Raw genomic sequence first — 27584 nt, forward strand, 5'->3', positions numbered from 1 at the left:
CTTTGGACTTTGAAACAGCTTGTAGTAAAAGGAAAAGAATGACTGAACAAGCTTTGTTTATTTGTGAGGCCTGGGCTGGTGAGGCTACTTGTAAGCTGATGCTTGTTTAAAGAGGTTCCAACAGACACAGGGAACCTGGAAAAAGCATTCCATTGAACAGATAGTGGAAGTTGATTATTAGCAAAGTCAGTACCTCGGACGTGGTTCTGGCAAGTCTGGAAGAGACCCTATTTTCAAGCAGATGGCAGTTGTTGAATGATAATTGAGGCTAAGGAGGTGTTGATCAGTCTATCAGAGCAGAACCAGAATTGAAGTTGTTCTCTTTTGAACTGTGTTTTCTGAAGAAACGAACTTGGCTGCTGACAACACAGCAAGAACGTTTGAAACTCTGTGTCTATTATACCATACCCAACAGTTGGAACACTTAATGTAGAAAACTGAGTTAAAAGTATTGCTGCCTTTGCCTGGGTGAGCTGGAAATGTGACCCTAATCGGTGGTTACAGAAAAGCAAACAAGGACCTGAAATATATGTACCTGAAATTATGCATTGTGAAAACTATTTAAGTAATCTGGCCCATTTTGTTATTTTCTTGTATTTATCCATGAACTGTCTATGTTCGTCTGTTTGTCTTTCGTGTGATTGGGTCTGAAAACAAATGTTTTGGGTCTAAAGCATAGATATTAATTAGATGACCTTGTTTAATTTTCTCTCTGATAAAGATATTGTGTATATAATAAATACTTAACTCTTTTGTTTAAAAAATTAACTATTCACAAAATCTGGGATTGGTTATTCAATGGTCTGGTTAAGAATGAATGGAAAGACCATTGGAGTTGAAAGACGATTTGGCAGTTTGGTTTTACAGGTGCTGCGAGGTTGAAAGGCTGATTTTGCTTCAGTTGTCTGTCTCAGTATTGTAACATATTTCACACACCATCATGACTTTGCAATATTAATTGGTGCTGAGTCTAAACCCCTCTCTTAACAGCACTGCTTTGAATAACTAGATGGATTGTAATGGTTCAAGAAGGTGACTTATCATTAACTTGCCCTTGAAGCTCCTCTCACTGAGAACATATTGCTTCTTTTTTGTTGGAAGTGCAATCTTGTAATGTTTATCTCTTTAAATGAAAAATGCTCTTGTGAATTTGGCTCCAGATTTATTCACCACTACCTGGCTTTCCTGGAGAAGAACAACCATGTACTCTATAATCAATTTGAGGTATATTTTCCTTGGCTAACATTGTTTTGGAAAGAAGAATTGTTCGAGTGGAAAGCAATGCTTCCAATTTATACTGACCTGTTTTTCTTGGCTAAAATTAGGAAACAGAGGGAAATATATCCTCAGGAAGTTTCATTAACTATGGAAACAGTCGCTGTGAAATTTTGGAGTTGACGGTGAGGTCTTGGTGTTCTCCTCATATCTTGTTGTTATTTTCGCAGGAAGTCAGGAGGAGTTCTCACAAAGACAACTGAAAATTGATCATTGACACCATTTCTCTGGGGAACCTTACCAGTCTGCATGTTGAGAACCTTGGAGAAAGCCCTTGGAATTTTAGTGTGATGGACCAGACCAGACCCCCTTGAAATATGTTAAGAAGTGAGCCTGGACCCTCATTTTTTTTATTTTAAAGGTAAATATCAGGTGCCGTGCCCCAGATGCAATTCAATTGATTAAACTACTCGACGTTCAGTAAAACATAATTTAATCAAATACTACAGTTAAAGTACAACAAAAGAAAGAAGAACTTGGAATAACTTAACTCTACTGGAAAACTTAACAGAATTATAGACACAGTAACTATTACTAATTAACTGTTCCAGTACAGTAACATCCCATAAGCACCTTTGCAAAAAAGCAAATTCAGAAAGCAGATTTGGCTCATGTCCAATCCAAAACGAAGAGAACCCCCCCCCCCCCGCCCCCCTCCACCCCACCTCCACTCTCCCCCCCCCCCCACCACCATCCCCAGCTTGTGGCTGTAATTGAGAGAGGGAAAAATTAGTTTCCACTTCTTCAAGACCTCAATAGCAACAGCTACTGAAAACTAAAACTCCCTGGTTCTGTGGGTAGGAGCTTTACCACAACCATTCAAAGTACTTCTATTGTTTAAAAAGAAACACCCAAGGCTTCAAAAGTTGTTTATCTTCTCATAGACTGCTGGCCACCTGTCTCCTAACCTCTCTTTCCCACTCTAAAAGCAACCAGTACAAAACACACCTCTTAAAACCACAGCATCATCACAGTCATGTTTAGTTTGAACATGCCAGATATGTGTTTAAATATAGACTTATATTTGTATGTATTAGTACTGCCTGATTGATCCTATTTTCCAGTGTCCCGATCACTATTAATACGTTGGCTTTAGTAAAAGCCAACAACGATGTCAGAACTGTTGCTGCAGCAACTATTCTTTTGTCGTTTGTTGAAGAATCCCACGTTGCAAAGTGAGAAAAGTTAATTCCAAGTGGTAGAACATAATCCCATTTCAAATATCATGTGTCACATATGGTCTCATAATTTTCAATTTGATAAGTACCTAATAGTGCAGAATTATGGAATGCCAGTTCACTGCCATTTTAAATGTTAGCTTGTTTTTAAGAAAATGGCTCTCAAATAAACATGTTGGTCTTGAAAATGTGCTGGCCAAAGACCAGTGTTTGAAAATCCCCACGCATGCTGCTTTAGTGATTACGTTCTTCTTCTGGTTAATTGATTGCATTCTCGCTGCTGAGTAACCATGTTGTGAGATTGTGACCCCACAAGCCAGAGACCTGGGTATAAAGCCTGCAAAATGAACAGCCATCTCCTTTTCAGCAGTAAATCCTGAGCAAAAAAATGGGGTCTTCAGAGTTGAGCGATATAATGATATAACAAGAAAGATAGAACCCAAACCAATAGGTTCCCCATGTAAAGAATCCTTGAAAACAGCCTGTCAGTGTTTTTAGTTGCAAGGGTTCGGTTCTTTGCCAATGGTGATTTAATTTAAAATTCTACACTTTTCTTTCAATTAACTCTGATCTCATTTTTTGTTTAATGCTTGAATTCCTTTAATAGGTTCTGCACCTTTCACTTTGCCAAATATGCTGGCTGTGGTCCGTACTTGAGCATTTCAAATTGGCCACCAGGGATGGATGTTAAAATGCACTTGCAAGCCTGCAGAAATGTCCAAACTGCAGGAGACTGCACTATCGAGTGATACAGGGTTTAATTTATCTCTCAGACAATGTCATGATGCCAAACCCCTGCCTCAATCGCTGATGCATCAGAAAATGTGGGAAGGGGAGAAAAGAAGTAAGCATTTCATATTTTAGATCATTTTTGGAAGGCATACATAAAATGCTGGCTGTCAGATTCAAACTAGGTTGGCTAGAAACTCGAGTTATAACAATCATAAGCATGCAGGAATGGAGAATGGCCAACACATCACAATCTATTGAGCCCTTCAGTTGATTGGATTCATTGGTTCCCAAGTAGCACGCTGATGCAGCAATCTCTCAAGTTAATGTTTGTTTGTAAAGACTGGGTCTTTAAGTGCGATGCCCAAAGGCAAAGGGACCAAAATTTCACCTCAGGCGGAAATGTAATATGAGTGATGGTAATTCATTCTCCTTCCGTCCCAGTTTTTATTTTCACGAATTTCAGGCTGTTACCGCGCAATTTTTCTGAGGCACACTGTCGAGATCTATTCACCGACTGGAGCCTTTGTCACAGCTTTGTGAAAGTTGCATTCATGTTACCAGTCTAATCAAATAGAGGTGACATCTATACAGTTGTACTGCGGGATGGCAGCAGGGTATTAGGTTGGCAAGTTGGACAATTGTTTCCACTAGGCATTGGGAATTCCAATACCACGTGACTGGGAATGGTGGTCAGCTTTAGATTCTTGGCACTATAAAAGGGTGACAAATCCTTATGATTTGGACATGGAAATATTTGTTATGGCTGCATTGTGAGCCGTGACTAATTGAGTGTCAAGTGGTTAGATTGTTCCCAACTTATAGTCAGTTCTGCTCACACCATATAGTTTATAACTGACACTTCTAACTGAGCTTTCAGGAAATCAAAATTGTGGTGGAAGGTTTTTCTGTTGGACATTACTGCATTTGATTGGAAATCTTCTGCTAATTCCACTAACGTCAGCATCAAACACTCCTGGTTGGTTTAGAGACAGGAACATTCCACGGGGGTCAGACTTGAAAGTGAGGCAAGTAGAATCCCTGGGAGATGGAGTCATTAACAATATCATTAACATGACAGGGAAGGAAAGATGGCTGGTCAGTTATTTAGGGAGATTGGGGTCAAGGGAGCAGGAATATTATGAATAGGATGAGTTGGGTGTCTTCTGTTGGCATTTGTTGAGAGTCACCGTTCCAGAATATCTGTTGCATCATTTCCATAATGGTAGTAATGGCACTTGGCAAATTACTGAATCCATTGAGGTGTTTGTAGCACTATGCAAATGTAGATATTTTAAAATTTAAATGTAAAGTTCATTGTTGTTTGCAAGTCATTAGTTTATTATGATGAATTCTGTGAAAATCACCTGGAAGTTATCATTTAATAATGATGTACTGTAATTATCTTATTAATATTTACACATATTGTCATGTCTATGCAGGAACAACCTTGGGAACAGTCAAGGAAAGTGCTTGCTGAATGTGCACTGCAGTGATTGACGCTAAATAAGGGATCCAAGGCCACAGTCATTCCAGACGGCATGATGGGTTTGAGATTTTGGAGAAGATTTGTAGCTCAGGTTGTGGATCAGGTTTCAAGCTGGCCATCTGAATGCCCAAGCATCAGAAGTAGTTATAAACAATATCAGAAAGAACACAAATTATAAATCATGGGTAAAAATTATAAATCATGTCAAATTGACAGGCCATTGCCAAATTAATGACAGAATTGCAGGCAGTAGTGGAGCCTTGTTTTGATGTACCTTGTGAAATGCTGGAAATTATTTCATTTTGATAGCTATAAAATAACATCAACAATATTCAACCACAATTCAGTGATAACATTCATGTTAGATTATTCATTGTTATCTTTACGATCAAGATAAATTTAGATCAAAATGATCAGAAGTCATCTTTAGCTGAAGTATTCGTTCTGTCTCACTCACTCTACAGAAGCTGCCTGCCTCATTACGTATATACAGCATATTTACTTTGTTTGTCGATCAGATTTACAATAACCACTTGCACTTTGTTTTTAAATCCCTCTGTCTTTTTCGAAACATAGAAATGAGGAAGAAGGGCTACTGTATTAGATAACATCAAGTTTGGAAACAACAAAAAGAATAAGAATGACTTCAAATGATATGTGTGCAACTGAGGTTCCATTGATATTTTCTTCCATTTTTATATGACTCTCATGGTTTTGTTATAATACATTACAATCATTGCAGCAAATGCTTCCTGTGAATAATCGGAGAACAATTCATTCACATGATCCATATGGATGCTCAGTCGGTTTATTTAAATTCTTCCTGTGAATATAACACATAACTAATACTACAGGTCTCAGCAAGAGAATATGATTCACGAAACTCATTGTTTTGATCACATTACACATTAGGTCTGAATTTCTGGGATTGCTAAATCTTGTCAAGTTCATGGACTGCTGAGGCACTACACTAAGACTTGACCACATAAAGTGCTTTGACATGGAGACATACAAGGCTAGTGCAAGCTGTTAATGTCTTTTACCTATAAATACATAGAGCGTGTGAAACCCTGAGCATCTCACCCACCCTCTTCACAACACTTGGGTGGAAGATAGGAGAAAGTGAGTACTGCAGATGCTGAAAGTGTGCTGTTGGAAAAGCAGGTCAGGCAGCATCCGAGGAGCAAGAGAGTCAACTTTTCAGGCATAAGCTCTTCAATAGGGTGGAAAATAGTCATCCTTGGTCTTAAGAGCTTTAAAAAGAGGAAAGTTTCATAGGTAATCATGGTAGAGCAGATTTCGTTAGTGCCCTTCCTCTATCAGATCTCAGTCCCATGTTATCTGATGATGTGATAACATAGTTTTTTTTTACATACATGCTCAGTAGCCATGGTTAGCATTTGGGTACAGTTAACCCTTTACACTATCAGCTCCATGGTTATTTTACAGCATAATATATCAACTGTGTCAGCCATTTCCCATCCAGCAACAGCCTGAAAGAAACTGTTCAAGGCCTTGGAAACACTTGTCAGTATTTTCTGAATAGCGCCATGGAATTTTTAACAGCAGACTGAATCACCAGAGCAGCCACAGAGGGCTGTGCTTAGACATTTAACCCTTGACAATGTTGAACTCACCTGGAGGTTGTTATGCTTGATCCAAGTGGAACTTGGCTTTATCAATGCTGTGGGGATAATACTTATAAAATTCTCTATAATGGCAGAAGATAAAAAATGGAAAGCTCTTCCTCTAAGTTATGCCCAGCATTGTAATTATAGCACATTAATGGATTCATGGGAACACCAAAGTTCCATTCCAAGCTTCACAAAAACATAAAAAAAACTAGGAGTAGGCGATCTGGCCTCTCGAGTCTGCTCTGCCATTCAATAAGGTCATGCTTGTGGACTCAGCTCCACTTACCCACTCACTCACCATAACCATTGATTCCTTTACTGTTCAAAAATCTATCTAGCTTTGGCTTAAAACTTTCAATGTGGTAGCCTCAACTGCTTCACTGGGCAGAGAATTCCACAGACTTACAACCCCTTGGGTGAAGAAGTTCCTCCCTAACTCATTCCTAAATCTGTCCCTTCTTATTTTGAGGCTAGTCTCTAGTTTCACACACCGGTGGAAACAACCTCCCTGCTTCTATCTTATCTATTCCCATCATGATCTTCTATGTTTCTGTAAGATCCCCTCTCATTCTTCTAAGTTCCTCACACTGTCCTGACTTGGAACTACGTAGCTGTTCCTCCCTATTGCTTGGTCACAATCCTGGAATGCTTCCCAACAGCTTTGTGGGTCTGCCTCCCCCACATGGACTACTGAGGCTTGAGAAGGCAGCTCAACACCATTCTGTCATCGACAAGCTGGCCCAGCCAATGGCACTCATACCCTTTGAACAAATAAATACAAGAAAATAATATACGATGATTTGTTTAAATCAGCAGTTGGATTAGTATGGCATGTGAACGAGGGAGAAGATCTGCAACTAAGTTATTTCTGAGAACATTTGAAAAATATTTCTATTCTTAGTTGGGTTTGAATATTGTTTTCGCATTCTGATAATGTTTACAGTTTATTAAAAATTCTTGACTGAAGTAGGGAAATTGTACTGAACCTGTATTGAGTCTCGGTCTAGCCACAGTGATAATATCGTGTCCAGCATTAATCAGTATACTTTAGGAAGAGCATGGAGGTCTTTGAGAGGACATTTACCAAACAGGTTTCAGGGTGGGGGATTTTAGGGAGAAGGTTACATTGGAGAAGCTTGCTCGTTCCCCTTGGAACTAAAGGAGATTGAGGGCAGATTTGAAAGAGCTGCATCACTAGTTTAGATGAGAAAATCCTTTCTCATTAGGAGATGGCACAAAGGCTTGGGGACACAGATCTAATGGGATGACTGGAACACGAGGAAACATGTTTTGACAGAAAGAGTGGCGATGACCCAGAATTCCTACTTACAAGACTGGGTTAAGGTGGACATGATGAATGATTTTAAAAGGAAATTGGAATGGGTACTTGGGGATATAAATTTACAGAACTATTGGAATAGTGTGAAGGAATGGGACTGATGGTATTACTCAATGGATTCGATAAGCAGAATAGCCTCCATTTTCTTTCATTCATGGGACGTAGGACACTGCTGGCCTGGTCAGCATTTATTGCTCATCCCAATTTGTCTTTGAGAAGGTGTTTGTGAGCTGCCTTCCCGAGCCGCTGTAATCCACTTGGTGTAATCTCACTGTGTCGTTCAGAAGGGAGTCCAAGATTTTGGCTCAGTGTCTCTGGAGGAGTGGCGATATATTTCCAAGTGAGGATGGTGAGTGACTTGGAGGGGAATTTGCAAGTGGTGGTGTTCCCATGTACTTGCTGCCCTTGTCCTTCTAGATGGTAGTGGTTGTGGATATGGAAGGTGCTGTCTAAGTAGCGTTGGTGAATTTCTATAACGCATTTCACAGATAATACACAATGTTACTGACATTTCTCATGAAGAGCTTATGCTCGAAACATCGACTCTCCTGCTCCTCAGATACTGCCTGACTGGCTGTGCTTTTCCAGCACCACACTTTTTGATTCTGATCTCCAGCATCTGCAATCCTCACTTTCTCCACAATGTTACTGTTGTGCCTTGGTGATGGTAGGAGTTGGTGTTTGTGAATGTAGTGCAAATCAAGTGGGTTGCTTTGTCCTGGATGGTTTCAAGCTTCTTGAGTGTTATTGGAGCTGTACTCATCCAGGCAAGTGGGGAGGATTCTATCTCACTCCTGACTCGTGCCTTGTAGGTGACAGACAGGCTTTGAGGAGTCTGAAGTGAGTTACTCACAGCAAGGTTATGAATCCTTGCTCTGTTTTGCACCCACAGTTTTTATGGGGCTAGTCTAGTCCAGTTTGTGGTCAATGGTAACCCCTGAGATAGTGGGGAGTCTCAGTGACAGTAATGCCAGTAATAGGGATGATGGTTAGATTCTGTTTTGTTTGAGATGATGTTTTATTTGCACTCGTGTGGTACAAACATTACATTCACTTGTCAGCCAAGGTTGGGCATTGTCCCAATCTTGCTGCACTTGAACACAGACTGCTTCAGTATCTGGGAAACCATGAATGTTGCTGAACATTGTGCAGTTATCGATGAACACCCCAACGTTTGACTTGTGATGGAAGGAAAGTCATTGATGAAGCAACTGAAGATGGTTGGGCCAAGGAAACTACCCTGAGGACCCCCAGCAGTGATGTTCTGGAGCTGAGATGACTGAACTCCAACAACTACACCTATTTCTCTTTGCATTCTAAATAGCAAAGATTTTTCCTCCTGATTCCCTGACTCTAGTTTTGCTAGGGTTTCTTGATGACACACTTGATTAAATGCAGTATTGACATCATTCTCCTCTCACCTCTGGAATTCAGCTCTTTTGCCCATGTTTAAACCAAGGCTGTAATGAGGTCATGAGCTGAGTGGCCCTGGTGGAACCCAAACTTGGTGTCACTGAGTAGGTTATTGCTGAGCAAGTGGTGCTTGATAGCAACTTCCATCACTTTATTGATGATGGTAATTGGCCAGGTTGGATTTGCTGGATTGTTGGCTGGGTTGGATTTGTTGAATATTTCACATTTTCAGGTAGATGCCAGTTGGCTAGGGAGCAGCAAATTTCCAAGCCATGTTGGTTTAGTGCTATTGTTCCAATGCTTCCAAGACTCGTAGCCTTTGCTGTATCCAGTACCTCCAACAGTTTCTTGATATCAAGTGAAGTGAATCAAATTGATTGAAGACTGGTATCTGTAATGCTGGGGACAACTGCAGGAGACAGAAGTGGACCATCCAATCAGCACTTCTGGCTGGAGATTGCTACGAATGCTACAGCCTTATCTTTTGCACTGATGTTCCATCATTGAGGACGGGGATATTTGTGGAGCTGTCATTGGCTCCTATCAATCAAACCTTCATTCCTATCCCAGCATCAAAAGCTTGAAATGTAATTGTCTAAAAGTTATGAAACCCGGATGTTGGGTTTAAGACACTTGAAAAGAAATCCTGTTCTTCCAAAATTAAATAGCAGATGATCAGTTAATAGTTTCACATGGCAACTTTTTTGCTATGATTACTAAATGCTTGGATAAAAAAAACTCCCAAGGTGTTCATCTATCTAACAATCCCGGATGAGCCCGTGTTTCTTAGGGTGGCATGGTGGCACAGTGGTAAGCTCACAGCACCAAAGACCCGGGTTCAATTCCCACCTCAGGCAACTGTCTGTGTGGAGTTTGCACATTCTCCCCGTGTCTGCGTGAGTTTCCTCTGGGTGCTCCGGTTTCCTCCCACAGTCCAAAAATGTGTAGGTTAGGTGAGTTGGCCATGCTAAATTGTCGGTAGTGTTAGGTGAAGGGGGTAAATGTAGAGGAATGGATCTGGGTGGGTTGTGCTTCGAAGGGCCTGTTTCCACACTGTAAGTAATCTAATCTAACCTAAAAAACACACAATGCACTTTGAGGCCTTTGAGAAGTGGCTTTTGTGGTGCAGTAGTAATGTCCCTATCTCTGGTCCAGGAGGTCTGGGTTCAAGTCCTACCTTATCCAGAGGTAGGTTATTACATCTCTGAACAAGAGAATGTCAATAAGGTGTTATATAAATGTAAATATTTCAGTTGCTTATGCCATTGTTTCTATTTTACCACACTGCCATCTAGAGCTTAGATATCACACTGCAAGTTATGAAAGCTAGGTAAAAATAAGGACTGCAGATGCTGGAAACCAGAGTCTAGATTGGATTGGTGCTGGAAATGCACAGCAGGTCAGGCAGCATCCCAGGAGCAGGAATATCGACGTTTTGGGCAAAAGCCCTTCATCAAGTTATGAAAGCTGTTCGGTGCAAAGTCCAACAAGGTCTGCAGCTGGCATTGGGATATGTTGGCACAATATGTTGGGTGACGGTGGAGACCAGAGATATTAGGTGTAGACCACAAATCTCAAACTATAAACTTAACTGTGCAATTTTTATAAATTGCAAAAATATACCTTATTCATGAAAATCTTTATTTACATGCATGGTTACTAAAGCAGTTCTGTACAGTCTTTGCATTTGAGGAAGAGCATGTCTGTTTATTCAGCAATACTCAAGCTCTGGGATACCAACTGCCAATTTCCATAATATGGTAATTCTGTGCGGTAATACTTAAGTAGAGAAAACTGCAGAAAGCTCCAAAACAGAGGGACTTGGAGATGTTTGTGCATCAAACACAGAACGCTAGCAAGTAGTCAGGCAGGCCAATGGAATGTTGTCACTTATTTCAAGGGGGTTGGAGTATAAGAGTCAGGAAATCTTATAGTAACTGTACACAGTGCTGGTGAGACCACACCTGGAATACTGTGAGCAGTTTTGGTCATTTTATTTAAGGAAAGATATGGTTTTCTTGGAGGCAGTTCAGAGGAGGTTCACTTGGATGATCTCTGACATGGAGGGATTGCCTTATGAGCAAAGGTTAAACAGGTGAGAACTCTATTCACTGGAGTTTAGAAGAATGAGAGGTAATCTTATTGAAACGTGTGAGGTTCTTAAGCGGCTTGACAGAGAGGATGATCCCCCTCATGGAAGAGTCCAGGTTGAGAGGGCATACTCTCAAAATTAAGGGCACAAATGTAAGACTGAGATGAGGAGGAATTTCTTCGCTCAGAGGGTTGGAAATCTTTCGAACTCCTTGTCACAGAGAGCTGTGTAGGTAGTGTCTTTGTGTATATGTAAGGCTGAGACAGATAGATTCTTGATCAGTCAGGGAGTTAAGGCTTCCAGGGAAAAAGCATGAAAGTGCGAATGAGGACTGCCTGATCAGCCTTGATCCCCCTGAGCACGGAAACATTAAAAAGTATAAAATTATCTGCTATTTCTGGTGGTGACTGCAAGAATCCCGAGGGAAAAAAAACCTTCCAGATTTCAGAAGGTCAACGTAAAATTCAAGACAATTCCTGGATTGTGTTCATGTCATACCAACAATAGTCAGGTGAAACAATTGACCAATCCATTGTCAGGTGTCGCCAAAAAAAATTACAGCATGTAATTTCTCCGAAGCTAACATAGCTGAGACACTAATGGAAATGAACATTGGGTGTACATTCTTCATCAAAGCTCCACTGGATAAACCCAAAGAATATGCCATTGATACATTATCAAATGACAGATGCATGGTCAAAGCCATAGTTATGCATCACCAGCATCTTCAGCTGCTTGACTGTGCAACAATTGCAGCCTTTGATTGGTCAATGAAATGTTCAAATATTGCAAGAAGGGCCACTTGTCTCACATGCAAGTCACTGTCCAGCATTTCACAACATATCAAAGCTGTGTTCCATAAGGATCATTGGGCTAAAATGTGTAGGAACTCCAAGTGTTAAGGGAAACCCAAAGTACAATACAGCTGCATGAGAAGAACAGTCAACTACAGAACAATATCATGGCCATTTCTGAAGTTCTGAAGAAGAGTCACTGGATTTCAAGCATTAACTTACTGATGCTACCAGATAGCTGTGTTTCTCCAGCAGTTTCTGTTTTTGGAAAAATATTCTGTGCATGGCAAGCACGCAAGTCAACAAAGTCCAAAAGCTAACAACAATGTTTCGGTTCACACACCCCAGTCAAACAGTACATTTAGGAAACTTGATACACCAAATAGTTACCAACTGAAAAACTGAAGTCTTTACCTCTATCCAATGATATATCCCAAAAGGAATGAACAATTTGCACAATGTGCCAAAATTATTCTGGTACCAGGTCTGACATCATTGCTTTACACAAGATCTATTTGAGATACTGTCACAATGCAGTGCAGACCACAAAAGTTAAGCTAACTGTTAACAGGGGACCAACATCCCAACATTGGCATTATTCATGTCAAATGAAACTTGAAATCTTTCACTCTCACTGGTCTACCAACATGCACCAATCTATCTTAGGATTCATGAGTTAACAAACTTGGCATTTGCAACACCAAAGATTCTGAACCACAACAATGATCTCATATGTTTTGGTCACAGCTGAGTACAGCAGGTGTAGCAAACTATGTCAGTTGACCAGCCAAAAAGCTCATCATCATAACCATAACAATCAAAAGGTGTGCTGAATGCATCTCACAGGGTCCCGAAATTATTTACGTTCATGCTGGATTTTCAGAGGTGAACTTGGACTCTCCAAGAATGTAATCCTCAAAGGCAAACAGCACGTGAGACTCTGTACCTAACATGAAGAAACCACCCAATTGTGTTTGGACCTATCTATTGGCATAGAATTAATAAGGACATTGATTAGCTGATCAAGTCGTGTGAAATATACCAAGACAACTTGCTCTTCTACACAAGATTCCTTGTGAACCTTGGTGCAAGAGAGTGATTGATATTTGCCATGTCCAAGGACACAATTACATTCTGGTGATTGACTATTTCACCAAAATGCATTTTGCATGACAAATCAAAGCAAACACTGATGCCTTAGTTTTTTTTTAGTGGTTTTTCCATCTGGGACATTGTTGCTTTGGAAATATTGAATATATTGCAATTGAGAAATGTGCCACTCTATTGTGCATTATAAGGTAGTTAGAGTCACAGAGTCATAGAGATGTACAGCATGGAAACAGACCCTTTGGTCCAACACATTCATCCCAACCAGATATTGTAAATAATCTAGTCCCAGTTGCCAGCACTGGGCCCATATCCCTCTAAACCCTTCCTATTCATCCTGAAGCCTTTTAAATGCTGCAATTGTACCAGCCTCTGGCAGCTCATTCCATCCATGCACCAGCCTCTGTGTGAAAAAGTAGCCCCTTAGGTCCCTTTTATAACTTTCCTCTCTCACTAAACCAATGCCACCTGTTTCTGGACTTCCCCACCCCAAGTAAAATACTTTGTCTATTTATCCTATCCATGCTCCTCATGAATTTCTAAACCTTTATAAGGTTACCCTCAGTCTCTGACACGCCAGGGAAAACAGCCCCAGCCTATTCAGCCTCTCCGTAGAGCTCATAACTCTTAAATCCTTTTAAATTAATATAACAAATGTACAGCACTCATGACTGGTACTCTGAGCAGAACTGAAGTCACAACCAGATTTTCACCAATCACTCCCTCAGAGATCAGCAACTTTGAATAAAAACAAAAACTACCAATACACTTGGAGTAATTTAGCAGCAACCAATCAATCAGCAATTAAGTTGATAATAATTGATAGTCATTTTAAATAGCATAATGAATGGTGAACATTCAGGTTGAAAATCACATCACTTGCAGTAGATAAACATAGAGGTACAGTTTGTAAGTTTGCAGATGACACCAAAATTGGAGGTGTCATGGACAGCAAAGAGAGTTACCTCAGATTACAACAGGATCTTGATCAGATGGGCCAATGGGCCGAGAAGTGGCAGATGGAGTTTAATTCAGATAAATACGAGGTGCTACATTTTTGGAAAGCAAATCTTAGGAGGACTTATACACTTAGTGGTAAGGTCCTAGAGAGTGTTGCTGAACAAAGAGACCTTGGAGTGCAGGTTCATAGCTCCTTGAAAGTGGAGTCGCAGGTAGATAGGATAGTGAAGAAGGTGTTTGGCATGCTTTCCTTTATTGGTCAGAGTATTGAGTACAGGAGTTGATAAGTCATGTTGTGGCTGTACAGGACATAGGTTAGGCCAATGTTGGAATATTGCGTGCAATTCTGGTCTCCTTCCTATTGGAAAGATGTTTTGAAACTTGAAAGGGTTCAGAAAAGATAAACAAGGATGTTGCCAGGGTTGGAGGATTTGAGCTATGGGGAGAGGTTGAACAGGCTGGGGCTGTTTTCTCTGGAGCGTTGAAGGCTGAGGGGTGACCTTATAGAGGTTTATAAAACTATGAGGAGCATGGATGGGATCGATAGACAGGGTCTTTTCCCTGGGGTGGGAGAGTCTCGAACTAGAGAGCATAGGTTTAGGGTGAGAGGGGAAAGATATAAAAGGGACCTAAGGGTCAACTTTTTCACAGAGGATGGTACGTGCATGGAATGAGCTGCCAGAGGAAATGGTGGAGGCTGGTACAATTTAGTGGGCGGCACGGTGGCACAGTGGTTAGCACTGCTGCCTCACAGCGCCGGAGACCCGGGTTCAATTCCCGCCTCAGGCGACTGACTGTGTGGAGTTTGCACATTCTCCCCGTGTCTGCGTGGGTTTCCTCCGGGTGCTCCGGTTTCCTCCCACAGTCCAAAAATGTGCAGGTCAGGTGAGTTGGCTATGCTAAATTGCCCGTAGTGTTAGGTAAGGGGTAGATGTAGATGTAGGGGTATGGGTGGGTTACGCTTCGGCGGGACGGTGTGGACTTGTTGGGCCGAAGGGCCTGTTTCCACACTGTAAGTAATCTAATCTAAGTAATCTAATCTAATCTAATCTAATTGCAATATTTAAAAGACATTTGGATAGGTGTATGAATAGGAAGGGTTTGGAGGGATATGGGCCGGGTTCTGGCAGGTGAGGCTAGATTGGGTTGGCATGGACGGGTTGGACCGAAGGGGCTGCTTCCATGCTGTACATCTCTATGACTCTATTATTGATTGACATCATGATCTGCCCATAATCTGCATTCTGCTGGTGAATTAGCTTCTGTTCATACTGACTACTCACATATGAAAATGGTAGGTGCTGAGGCCTGTATTAACAGAAGAGTATGCACAAAACACAGCTGAACAAATCAGCATCCATAGCACCACTAATACAGGCATTACACAAAACTTTGCAGCTTTGATGTTCCAAATGTAGCAATGTATAGAAATTTGTTTATGAACTGTGGTCGTTGCTGGCTGGGCAGCGTTTATTGCCTGTCCATAGTTGCCCTTGAGAAGGTGGTAATGCCTTCTTGAACGCATGCAATTTAATTAGTGTAGGTTGACCCACAAAGACATGAGGGAGCCACCTGCCATTTTGTTAAGTGAGTAGCTTGCGGGAGCACATGAATTGTGTACCAGCAGAATACAAATTATGGGCAGAGCCTGATGTCAATTAATAATGCTTACTTTCCGCAAATTATGTAATTTTTGATGCTGAAGGTAATTTTTTAAACTGATTTTGGAAGAATAAGTGATATGTTTCTAAGTCTGGGTAGTGGGTGACTTGGACAGAGGAAACTTGCAAATGGTGGTGTTCCCTTTTAATTTGAAACTAAAAGGAACTGATAATTTTTACCCTTTCTAATTTTCCTGCTGAATGGCTCTTTAAATCTTGACTTAACCACCACTGAAAGTTGGAAATACACGTCCTGGAGCTCCACAGGAACGTCATCCATTACTCCCAAGTTTTACTGTTTGTGTTTCTTCTGGCTAAACGCTTCTAAACTTGACTTTCACTGTATCTGGTGACTTCCATGGTAGTTTTTTTTAAACAAAAAGTCAGTAAAACAACCTAATAATAGAAAAAGAATGCAAAATCACTCCAGCATCATACTACTAAGTGACAAATTGAATGGAAACGCTGCGAGCAATGAAAACATTCTGGATGAGGAGGATGTGAAGCTCAGTGACTGGATTGGAGTGAATTGTCGGCCGGGCCCGAGTGTTCGGGGCCGCTGTACCGGCCGGAGCGGTATCCGCGCTGCACACATCGCAACACGGGAAAGCACAGGGTGCACCGCCCAAAGGGGTCCGCTAAATTCTTGGTGGTCGGAGTTTGTGGGAAAGAGGTGGTTGCAGTCGGACGGAGCCCCTCCCTCGGTCCGGTATCATGGGTTTCCTGAACAGGAGCAGGACTCTGAGGTTCGGACTTCCCATGTTGGTGAGTGAGTGGAGGGGAGGGGGAAGAGTCAGGGATTAATAGAGAGTCATAGAGATATACAACATGGAAACAGACCCTTCAGTCCAACTCATTCATGCTGACCAGATATCCCAACCCAATCTAGTCCCACCTGCCACCCAGCCCATATCCCTCCAAACCCTTCCTATTCATATACCCATCCAAATACCGCTTATATGTTGTAATTGTACCAGCCTCCACCACTTCCTCTGGCAGCTCATTCCATACACTCACCACCCTCTGCGTGAAAAAGTTGCCCCATAGGTCTCTTTTATATCTTTCCCTCTCACCCTAAACCTATGCCCTCTAGTTCTGGACTCGCCGACCCCAGGGAAAAGACTTTGTCTATTTATCCTATCCATGGCCCTCATAATTTTGTAAACCTCTATAAGGTCACCCCTCAGCCTCCAAAGCTCCAGGGAAAACAGCTCTAGCCTTTTCAATGTCTCCCTATAGCCCAAATCCTCCAGCCCTGGCAAAATCCTTGTAAATCTTTTCTGAACCCATTCAAGTTCCACAACATCTTTCCGATAGGAGAGAGACCAAAATTGCACTCAGTATTCCAAAAATGGCCTAACTAATTTCCTGTACAGCTGCAACATGACCTCCCAATTCCTATGTTCAATGCAAACCAAATGCCGCCTTCACTATCCTATCTACCTGCAACCCCACTTTCAAGGCAATATGAACCTGCACTCCAAGGCGTCTTTGTTTAGCAACATTCCCCAGGACCTTAACATTAAGTCCTGCTCTGATTTGCTTTTCCAAAAGCAGAGGTTGTAAGTTTGCTTGCTGAGTTGGTAAGTTTGTTCTCAGAGTTTCATTGCCATGCTCGGTAACATCATCAGTGAGCCTCCGGCGAAGCGCTGGTGTTCTGTCCTGCTTTCAATTTACGTGTCTTGGTCTGTTAAGGTGAAATTCACAAGATAGATCTCCAAAGGAAACCTGATGGATCCAACTCACCCCACTTCTATGGATTACCTAAGGTGCACAAAACAAGGGCTCCTGAGACCCATAGTCTCACTCCCTGGCACACCGACATACAGACTAGCAAAGGAACTTCACTGCAAACTGAAATACCTGTGAGAAGACTCATGACACTGCATCCACTCCACCCAAGAATTCCTGAACACCATCAAAGACACCAAGATAGAAGAGGAAGAAGTCATGGTCTCCTTTAATGTAACGGCTCTATTCACATCAATTAACATCAGCATAGCCAAAGAATCATGATCTCACTGCTAGAGGAACGAAGGACACAAACACCAGACAGCACCAACTCCATCAGCAAGGACAGCATCCTCAACCTGTGCCTTACTACCCACTGCACCTTCAACGACAAGACCTACAAACAAATCAACGGGACACCCATGGGATCACCAATATTAGGTTTGTTAGCAGAAGCAGTACTGCAGAGACTCATATGAACAGCCCTCCCCATTATCCAGCCCATGCTTTGGGTCTGCTATGTGGATGATGCCTTTGTCATCACAAAATGGAACAAATTAGAGGAAACCTACAATATCATCAATAACATCCTTTCTGCCATAAATTTCACCATAGAGGAAGAGAACAACAAAAAACTCTCCTTCCTAGATGTCACAGTGGAACAAACAGTCAGTAGAGAACTGCAGACCAGTTTCTACAGGAAAGCCACACATGCTGACCAGATACTCAACTATAGGAGCAATCATCCCAATACCCACAAATGGAGCTGCATCTGGACATTATTTATATGGGTCACAAAACAGTGCAGCACCCAGGAACTACAGAAGAAAAATATCTGTACAGTGTATTCAAGGACAATGGGTACCTAATGAATATAATCTGCGGATTCTTAAACAGTCAACTCAAACAAGAAGACACGTGCCCTGAGACTATCCACACTACCATATATTAAAGACATCAATATATCATATATCAATGACTACCAGACTGCTGTGACTCCTTGGCATCACGTAGCCCACAAATATACCAACACACTGAAACAGCTACCTAAAGGATCCTGTGTCAACATCTAACAAAACGAATGTCATTTACAAAATACCTTGCAAGGACTGCACCAAATGCAACATCAGACAGACAGACAGAAAACTAGCCACCAAAAGACATGACCAGCTGTCACTAGTAACCTTACACAGACGAAGAAGGACATCACTTTGACTGGGACAACACATCCATCCTAGGACAATCTAAACAGATACATGCACGGGAACTCCTGGAAGCCTGGCATTCAAACCAGAACTCCTATCAATAAACACATTGATTTGGACCCCATTTATCAACCTCTGAGAAAAAGAACTGGAAATGATATCACATACATTAAGAGAACAAGACCCACAAATACAAAGCGGTACAGAATATCAGTGCTCCAATGGAGGCTCACTGATAATGTTATGTAGCATGGTGACAACACATCTGAAAACAAACTTATCAGCTCAGCGAGCAAACTTACAACCTGAACTTCAACCTGACCTACAAATCTTCTCAGATCGCAGAGAGGAGGAGGGTTAATGGTGGTGAGGGTGTAAGAATGGCTGTGTGGAGGGGGGAGAGTGCCATAGATTCTTGATCAGTCGGGGAATCAGTGGTTTTTGAAGGGGGGGGGGTGGAAGGGCAAAGAAAGTGGACTTCAGGACGGTTCAGATCAGTCAACCACGATTCTATTTAATAGGGCAATAGGCTTAAGGGGCTGGACGGCCTACTGCTGTCCCTGTTTCTGATCGTGTTACAAAGAAGATTGGGTTCAGTAGTGGCAGAGCATGGGCCGACTGGAGAAAGGGGTAGACTGGCTAATGGGAGAGTGAGCGATTTGACAGATCTGGTGAAGTGGGTGGAAAAGTGCAGGGAAGTAAGGAAGAGATGGGAGCACTTAAAACAACCAATGTTGGAGATCATGGTGGGTCAGGCAGCATCCATAGAGAGAGAGCAAACTAATATTTTGAGTCTAGATGGCTCCTCTTCAGAGCTGATGTGAAGTGTGGAAGGGACAGCATTTATACTATAGTTTGAGGGGGGGAGCGGGTGTGGGGTAGTGGGTGTAAGGCGCTGGTGAGAAAAGATGTTAGTAGATTATGTTGAATGATCAGAATGTGAGAATGGAAGAACAATGATGTGTGTCCTGCCAGACTTGAAAGGACAGTGAATGGAATAGGGGAGGGGAGGACATAACAACAAGTGAAAAGGAAGAAAAGAAATCGTTCCCAATTTGAAGGTGTTGAATTCCATATTAAGTCCAGAAGGCTGTAAAGTGCCTAGTCTGAAGATGAGATACTGTTCCTCTGGTTTGCGCTGCTTTTCACTGGAACACGGCACCATACCGAGGACAGACATATGGGCATGTGAGCAGGAAGCTGTGTTAAAATGACCGGCTACAGAAAGGTCAGAGTCCTGCTTGTGCGTAGACCAGAGGAGTTCCCCAAAGCAATAACCCAGTCTGGTAGCCAGGGATCGCCAATGGGACAGGCACTAGAACAAAGTGAAACATAATCAAACATGGTAGCTGGATGCTGACAGAACAGAAGGTAACATGATGAGGAACTTTCATCTGTAAATTCAATTTAACATTTTTTCTTTTCATGAAGCTTTTGCTATTGATTCCTGCTTTTAGCCTATTTTCTAGTCCACATGAGACCATGACTCATGCTGCACTTCCATCTTTTATTGACCCACCTCCTCCTTTTCCGATGACACCATTTAACTCCCTGAATACCACCTGGCACTGCAGAGGCTTAGTCAGACCTCCATCAGGAAAATTGTGAATTGTTGGAGCCAGTAGACCTCATAAAGATGTGTCAGCGTTGTTCCAAGTATGGTTAGAGACATGAAAATGATAATGGGGTGGAAAACATTAAACTGAGAGGATTATTTGCATAAACTTAGTGAGACTATGTTGAATTGGGAATTTGGGTAAGCAAAGCATATCTGGGCTATAACTAAAACTATTCCACAGAGCCCATTCCATCTGTGACTCCCTCGTTAAGTCTGCGCCCCCCCCCCCCCCCCCCCCACCGCCACCACCAACAACACAAACCCACCCTCCACTCCCGGCACCTTCTCTTGCCACACCTCCCCCTTCACCTCCATCCATGGCCCCGAAGGATCCTTTCACATCTGGCAGTGATTTTCCTGCACATCCAAACACCTCATCTACTGTGTCTGTTGCTCTCTATGTGGTCTCCTCTACACCAACACATGGAACGCTTCAGAGAATATCTCTGGGGGGGCACACACTAACAACCCCACCGCCCTGTGGCCGAACATTTCAACTCCCCCTCCCATTCTGCCAAGGACATGCAAGTCCTGGGCCTCTTCCACCGCCAAGTCCAAGCCACCCGACGCCTGAAGGAAGTAAGCCTCCTCTTCCGCCTTGGGAACCTCCAACCACATGGCATCAACATTGATTTCACCAGCTCTCTCTCCTCTCTCCCCCCTCTCTCTCTCTCTCTCTCTCTCTCCTCTCTCTCTTCCCCCCCCCCCCCCCCCCCCCATCTTAGATCCAACCCTTCAACTCAGCACTGTCCTACTTGTCCATTCCTCCTTCCCACCTCTCTGCTCCGACCTCTCACCATCACCCCCGACTTGCATCTACTTATCGCCTTCCCAGTTACCTTTCTGCCCAGCCTCATAATCCCCTCCTATTTATCTCTCAGCCCCCCTCCCACCTTTCCCACCTCCCCTACATTCCTCATAAAGGGATTATGTCTGAAACATTGATTCTCCTTTTCTTTGGACACTGCCTGACCTGCTGTGCTTTACCAGCACCACACATTTCGACTCTTGACTGTCCAGCGTCTGCAGTCCTCACTTTCTCCTACAACTAGCACTATTCAGGAGTGATGTCAGGAAGCAGTTTTCCACACAATATTGGAACTTTTTCCTCAGGTGGCTGTGGACAGTGAGACAAAGTAAATTAATGAAATGAAGTTGAAAGATTTTTGGTGAAGGAATCAATATACATGAAGCAAAGGTGAGCAACTGGAGTTGAAATGTAGAGTAAGATCATTTGAATGACCAAACTCCAGGTGTTACGTGTCCGAAATCATATTCTGCTTTCTTTCGAAGGGTATGATCTTTGTCATTGTCCTTTATGTTCTGTGACCTTGATCTTGAAGATCTAGCTCACTGTGAGAAGCAATTGCCTTGTTTCCCCTTTCTTCTTGTCCTGCTGTCACCCCTTCCTCTGAACATGGTTCAGACTCAAACCCATCCTCTCCAGTCTCTGACCCTGCTATTGCTACTGACATATGCCCTCGTCCTTGAATCCATCATTTTAATATGAAACATCTCTTATTTTCCGGTGCAAATGTTGCTTTTGTTTATCATAATCTTCAATTGGAATTTCTCAAACACGATGATGGGAATTTATAACTGAATTATTCACTATAACCACAATCTCATGCCAACGATGACACGACAGTACAAAGTGCTGCAGGTGCCTAGATATCAGTGATAAAAGGGAAAATGCTGGAAAGGTGCAGCATCTGTAGTGATGCACGAAAAAGAAAATGGTGTTTCATTAGCTTGTTTTACATTCTGACACTGACGTAGCACCTTGGATGCTCCAAAATGGTTTACATCTGATCTAACAAAGTTAGCATTGAGCCACTCACAATGATATGAGATCAGGTGATTAAAAGCTCAAACAGAGGCTAGCTTTTCAGAGCTTGTTTAAGGAGTAAAGGCAGTTGTAGGCAGGGTACAGAGGTGCAGGATGTCACTGCTTGGAAGCACAGGTAAGTTGCTGGGATGGGAGACTGGACCGCATCGGAAAATTAGGAAGGAATGGTGCCATGGAGGGATTTGAACTGATGAATGAGAAATTTTAAATGGTTGTCATGCAACAGAGACCTAATGTTGGTCGGTGAGCTCGAGGGTGATGGGTGAACATGACGTGATTCAAGTTAAGGCATAACAGCAGAGGTTTGGATAGCTGCAGGAATATGGTAGATTGGTCCAGGCTCCGTAGGAGTAGTAAAGCCTGGAGGATATGTGGTTACGCAGCAGGTGATTATAGGTAGGGTCAGAGTTGGACAACATTACAGAGGTGTGGTGACAATCTTTTCTGTCTTGAATGTGATGCTAAAATTGCAAACACTCAAGTTTATTCCCATTTTCTACAGGAAAGGGTAGCGTTGCTGGCAAGTGAGTAAATGTTATGGCTGGAATCAAGCCATTGCTGTTTCTCTTTGTAATATTAGTTGAATTAAATTTCTCCTCACCTCCCCCACCCCCACCCCACATTCCTAATGAAGGGTTTATGCCCAAAACATTGACTTTCCTGCTCCTCGGATGCTGCCTGACCTGCTCTGCTTTTCCAGTGCCAGTCTTTGTTTATGTAGTGGTGGTTTACAATCTAGAATCATTTATGGTGAAGAATGGAAGTGTGGCAGTCAGATAATTAAAACCAACTTCAAAGAAATCATCTTAATAAGCTCTTACAAGCTATTGATTTAAGGAGAAAAGTCAGTTGTGTGGAGGACATGGAGGTGCAAGATGTCACAATTTGAGGGGCGCAGGTAAGTTGCTGGGATGGACAGCATTGGACAGTTAAGAAGGAATGATGCCCTGAAGGGATTTGAACTAGCCAAAGTCAAGGCTCGTCTGGGAGAGAACAGAACATGAATATTCCTTTAGCAAGAAGAACAGAATCCTGCCTAAACATCAGTTTCCAGCGCCACACTCTTTGTCTCTGATCTGCAGTCCCTCGCTTTCTCCTGAACGTCAGTCACCTCCGGCTGTGAATGAGAGACCGATGTGGCCTCACTGGTAAAGATTCAACTCCTCAGGAACGTAATAGTGACTTTGTCTGGAAGGAAATTCCAAAGTTTGCTCCTTTTGAAGAACGAGGGACCACCAGCCAAGCCTGCAAAGGTTCCATCTGAAAGGACTAAAATTAGAAGCCGTTATTTATTTCTGCTAATAAACCAAACACGTGCCTTGCCTCTAGAATCTATCCTTTCTTATGTTTGTGTTTGTGCACAGGAGGGAGAGCTTTTTACATTTCAAAATATAGTTGCAAATGTTATCCTTTGTTCTGAATTTAAAACATACCAGAAGTCCTGCTTTGTGTTGTCGCTGCAAATCACAACACTTGAGCTTGAGAGCACTCTAAGACAAGTTACTACGGACCACTGAGAGGTGAGGAAAGTTATCTCACTCTCTCTCATTCTCATTCTCTCCCTCTCCCTCTGTAACACTGTTTTGGTGCAAAGCTTCAAGCAATTTCTGCTTTGGATTCTTTTATCTCCAGGATTCCCAACAATGGCATTTCAGAGCCGTAAGAATGCCAGGAGAACTGAAGCTGCACTCCCCATCCTGTGACCAGCTACATCTGTTGAATAATACACTTTAAACTGTCATGGTGAAAGTGGCCTTTACTAAACCAAGCCACCAGTCAGTCCAGTGCTACCACCAGTGAGTTCTCAGTACAATCCCTTTAAGCGCTTATGAAGAGAGAATGTGCACATGACCAAACTAACTGATGGCGTTTGCATTTGCAAGACAAAACAAATTGCTTCAGCCACTTAACAGAGGGAGATCACAAAATGCAGAGATAAAAATTTGAGAAACTAATCAGAAAAATTAAGCTTCAGCACAAGATGAATTTGAGTAAAGCATGCAAAATACTGAGGCAAAAGGTTTTTGTTGCCACTTAGTGGCTAGAATATGCAACTACATGCAAGCAGTTCTTAAAGTATGCTGTACACTGTCACATTAATTGGAAAATCCTGTTAAAGGAGGATAGGGAATATCATGCCTAATATGGCCAGGGATGCAATTAACATTGAGCATATTGCAGTTGCTGATGGACAATCTTTGGAAGAATGATGCGCATTTTTCTAAAAGACAAGGCTGCTATCAAAATATGCCTCTCTCCATGTGAGCATCTCTGTAACAGGTACCACTAGTTGAATGGTGTGGTATCAGTATCTTTAATTTGGATTTCTTTTGGAATATGTTAAGTCCATGTGCTCCAGCAAATACATTTTCAGCAGGGAATATTGATTCATATGCACTACTTTGAAAAGCACTTCCTAGGTGATTAATTCCCTTTTGTGCACAGGACTCCTGAATAGTTTGCAACCTACAAAGTAGTAATTAACAAGCCCGAGAAGTCAATGGGAGTTCTGTGAAAGGGCTGGCTCTTGGCCACTGGGCTTGTAGACTATTTGGTCTTAGACCTGTGAAAAGAAATGGTCATAGCTCATCTTCAGGGAACGAGTGGTCATGATTTCAGTGCAGCCTAAATTTCCTTTACTCCTTACTTCCCTATATCATGGCCATTTGAATTGTAAGAGTGGTGCCACAACCAAAATTATAGACCTTTTGCACACTGTGCCATGAAGATGTAGAGTCAATATTCTACTTGATTTTGTGCGCATGGAAGGAAGAGCTCTATTTACCATTTTTAGTGAATTTGAATTGTCAAATATATGTAAACGTACTCCGCTTTGCTTCAAATCGGAAATCTGCCCACCTGTGTGCTGATAGAGCTTGGCATGCCAGTTGATAATTTCTGGCAGAGTATTCATTTTGTGAAGATCAGCTTTCGAGAAGCCATGTTCTGTACATAGGAACAGGTCGTACATTGTGTTAAAATGATAGTAGCTGACCTCGAACCTGAAGGAAAGTAGCTTGGCCTGAAGCTATTTCGTATGTATGTTGTATTTGTTTAAGGGTGTGGCCAAAATAGCTTTGGACGACTGAAGTCAGCAAGGATTTCAGATGCAGTTGTACTCTGCCTGTCTGTGAGCAATTGAGAAGCTCCTCTTGCGTTTAAAACCAGCAAAATTTAAATTGGCATAAAAATTCACAGCAGATAATTAACTGTAGATTATTGCTCAATAAACCTGTAGTAATGGCTTCAGTCATTAAAATTCTTGTGAATGTGATTGCTTATCAAGGTCGTCAAAAGTTAGCTGTGTGCAGACAGCTGCAATTGGCAGAAGAAAATGACTGTAAGTAAAATTATTGGGCATGAACTAGCAGCATTGGCCCAGAGTTTGCTGTACTGTGTCCTATTCAGGTGTTTTTTTCTTCAGCCTCCAAATTAATCGTTTTGCACCACAAATTGCCTGATGCAAAACTTGATAATGCTGGAGAGAGTCAATGCAGCATCAAGAACCTTGGTCAGCAAGATGTTCATGTAGACTGTGATATGATGAATTAGGGCCACAATGGGATAGACAGATAGTTTGGGAGAAGCAAGAACTGTTTGTTTTATTTTTGAACAAAAGCAATCTCCAGGGACAATTTACAAACTGCAGGAATGAGAGTCGATGGCTTCAATGTATAAAAATTTTATGACACCACAGTCTGTCATGCCTATGCCACTCAATTATCTCACCCTCCTGCATTAGGTCTATGGCACTGCAGGTCCCACTCTTTAAGTGGACAAAAGAATACTTTTGAAATGTGATGTAAGTTACCACCGCTGTTCCCTTTTCAGGTGATGAGTTCCAACTCCTGACAATCCTCCAGTGGAAAGGCCTTTCATCCTCTCCCTTTGAACCCACTGAACACTTTAAATCTGTGTTCCCCTGTTTTTCGATCCCATATGCTAAGCTCCCCTTGTTTGCTGTACCCAGATCCCTCATAATTTTGCACACCTTTGAATGTTAGTTGCCTCTGTTCCAAAGAAAGTGTATTTAATCTTTATTTACAGCTAACATTTTCTAGTCTTGCTAACATCCTTATGAATCCCCTCTGTACCATCTCCTGTGCAATCATACTTTTCCTGTAATGTGGTGACCAGAAGATTTGAACTGTGGATTAACAGTGCTTTCTAGAGTTCTGATATAATTTCCCTGCTCTTGTATTGTGTGCTTCAAGTGATAAAGCAAAGTGTGCAGTATGCCTTTTAAGCATCTTACAACCCAAGCTGTACTTTTCTCGTGATCTGTGTTCATATACTCCAAAGTGCCTCTGTTATTCCACATTCCCCTCCTATTTATTATACATTCTTTTCCCTTGATGCTCCTTTCAAAATGCATTGAATCCATAGACGTGTGAAGTAATTTCATTTTTCATTCTCCAGCCCAACTGTCCAGACCGTCTCTACTGTGCCACATTCTAAAACATTCCTCCCTCGCAGTCAATCAGGTGACCTATATTTTTGCACCATCTACAGCTTGGTTTTGTTATGAAACCCTCAACTTTTGGGTCTAATCACTCATTTAGACTACAAAAATGCAAATGGCTTATACTCAGCTCTGAAAGACTTAGCTGATTTAAAAAGTTAATCAGAGAAACACCAGACCCCCGTTATCCTTTATTTCTTGCCACTAACTAATTTTGGATCTAATTTGTCATCTCCTTTTAATACCAAGGCTTTACCATTTTGATAAGCCTGCCACATGAGACCATGTCAAAAACCTCACCAAAAGCCATATGGATCATATCCAACTCATTGTCCTCAGCAACGTTACTTGACATCTCCTCAAAATCTTGGAAATTAGTCCAGGCCAACCTTCCCTTCACAAATTCATGCAGATGTTTCTTCATTCGCCTATGCCCTGATTGATTCATGGTTTTCTGAATAAAGGTTTATATGGTCCCTCTGGCCTCTAGTTACTCCAATTTTTGCTCATTTTGTGAATTACAGAACAAAATCCTCAGATCCCCAGAGGACAGGCACAGGTCTTCTAGCCAAGAAGGATGAAATTTGAGAGTTTCATCCTCTGCATTTTTCTTCCTTACTTTTAACAACCTGAGTTACGTTTCATCCAGGTTTGGCAAGTTATCTCTTTTTGTAAGTGCAAAACACTTTAATGCTCCTTCTCTCACAATGTTTATCCAATCCAATATTTCACTGTTACTTATCAACTGCAATTCATCATAGGCCCCTGACTTGTGGAGACATTGGCAAAGTCTTCATTAAGAATCTTGCTCACAAGTGTGGCTTCACACACTGGTCACCTTTCTGATCGCCTGTTTTCTTAGTTATTCTGTTGCTTTTGATACAGTTATAAACATTTTAGATTTTACTTGCTAATATTCCATCTCTTTGCTGGTCTAGTTTCCAATTCACGTTCACCCCTGTATTTCTGTTCTCTTCTGGACTCTGGGTCATACAGCACTGAAACAGACCCTTCCATTCAACTCATCCATGCTGACCAAGTTTTCCAA

The 27584-nt window shown here is 42.0% G+C and overlaps 1 protein-coding gene across 1 annotated transcript in view; it reads left to right on the forward strand.

The window, feature by feature from the left end:
• Positions 1 to 16266: 16266 nt before the first annotated feature.
• Positions 16267 to 27584, forward strand: part of cox16 (cytochrome c oxidase assembly factor COX16) — a 51144-nt gene continuing 39826 nt past the window's right edge. Inside the window, exon 1 of the mRNA XM_072569195.1 lies at positions 16267 to 16436. Within this exon, the coding sequence (XP_072425296.1) occupies positions 16386 to 16436 (51 nt within the window). The 5' untranslated portion in view covers positions 16267 to 16385. The remainder of the gene's footprint in view (positions 16437 to 27584) is intronic.

This window comes from Chiloscyllium punctatum, chromosome 4 (assembly GCF_047496795.1).
Source record: "Chiloscyllium punctatum isolate Juve2018m chromosome 4, sChiPun1.3, whole genome shotgun sequence".
NCBI lineage: Eukaryota > Metazoa > Chordata > Chondrichthyes > Orectolobiformes > Hemiscylliidae > Chiloscyllium > Chiloscyllium punctatum.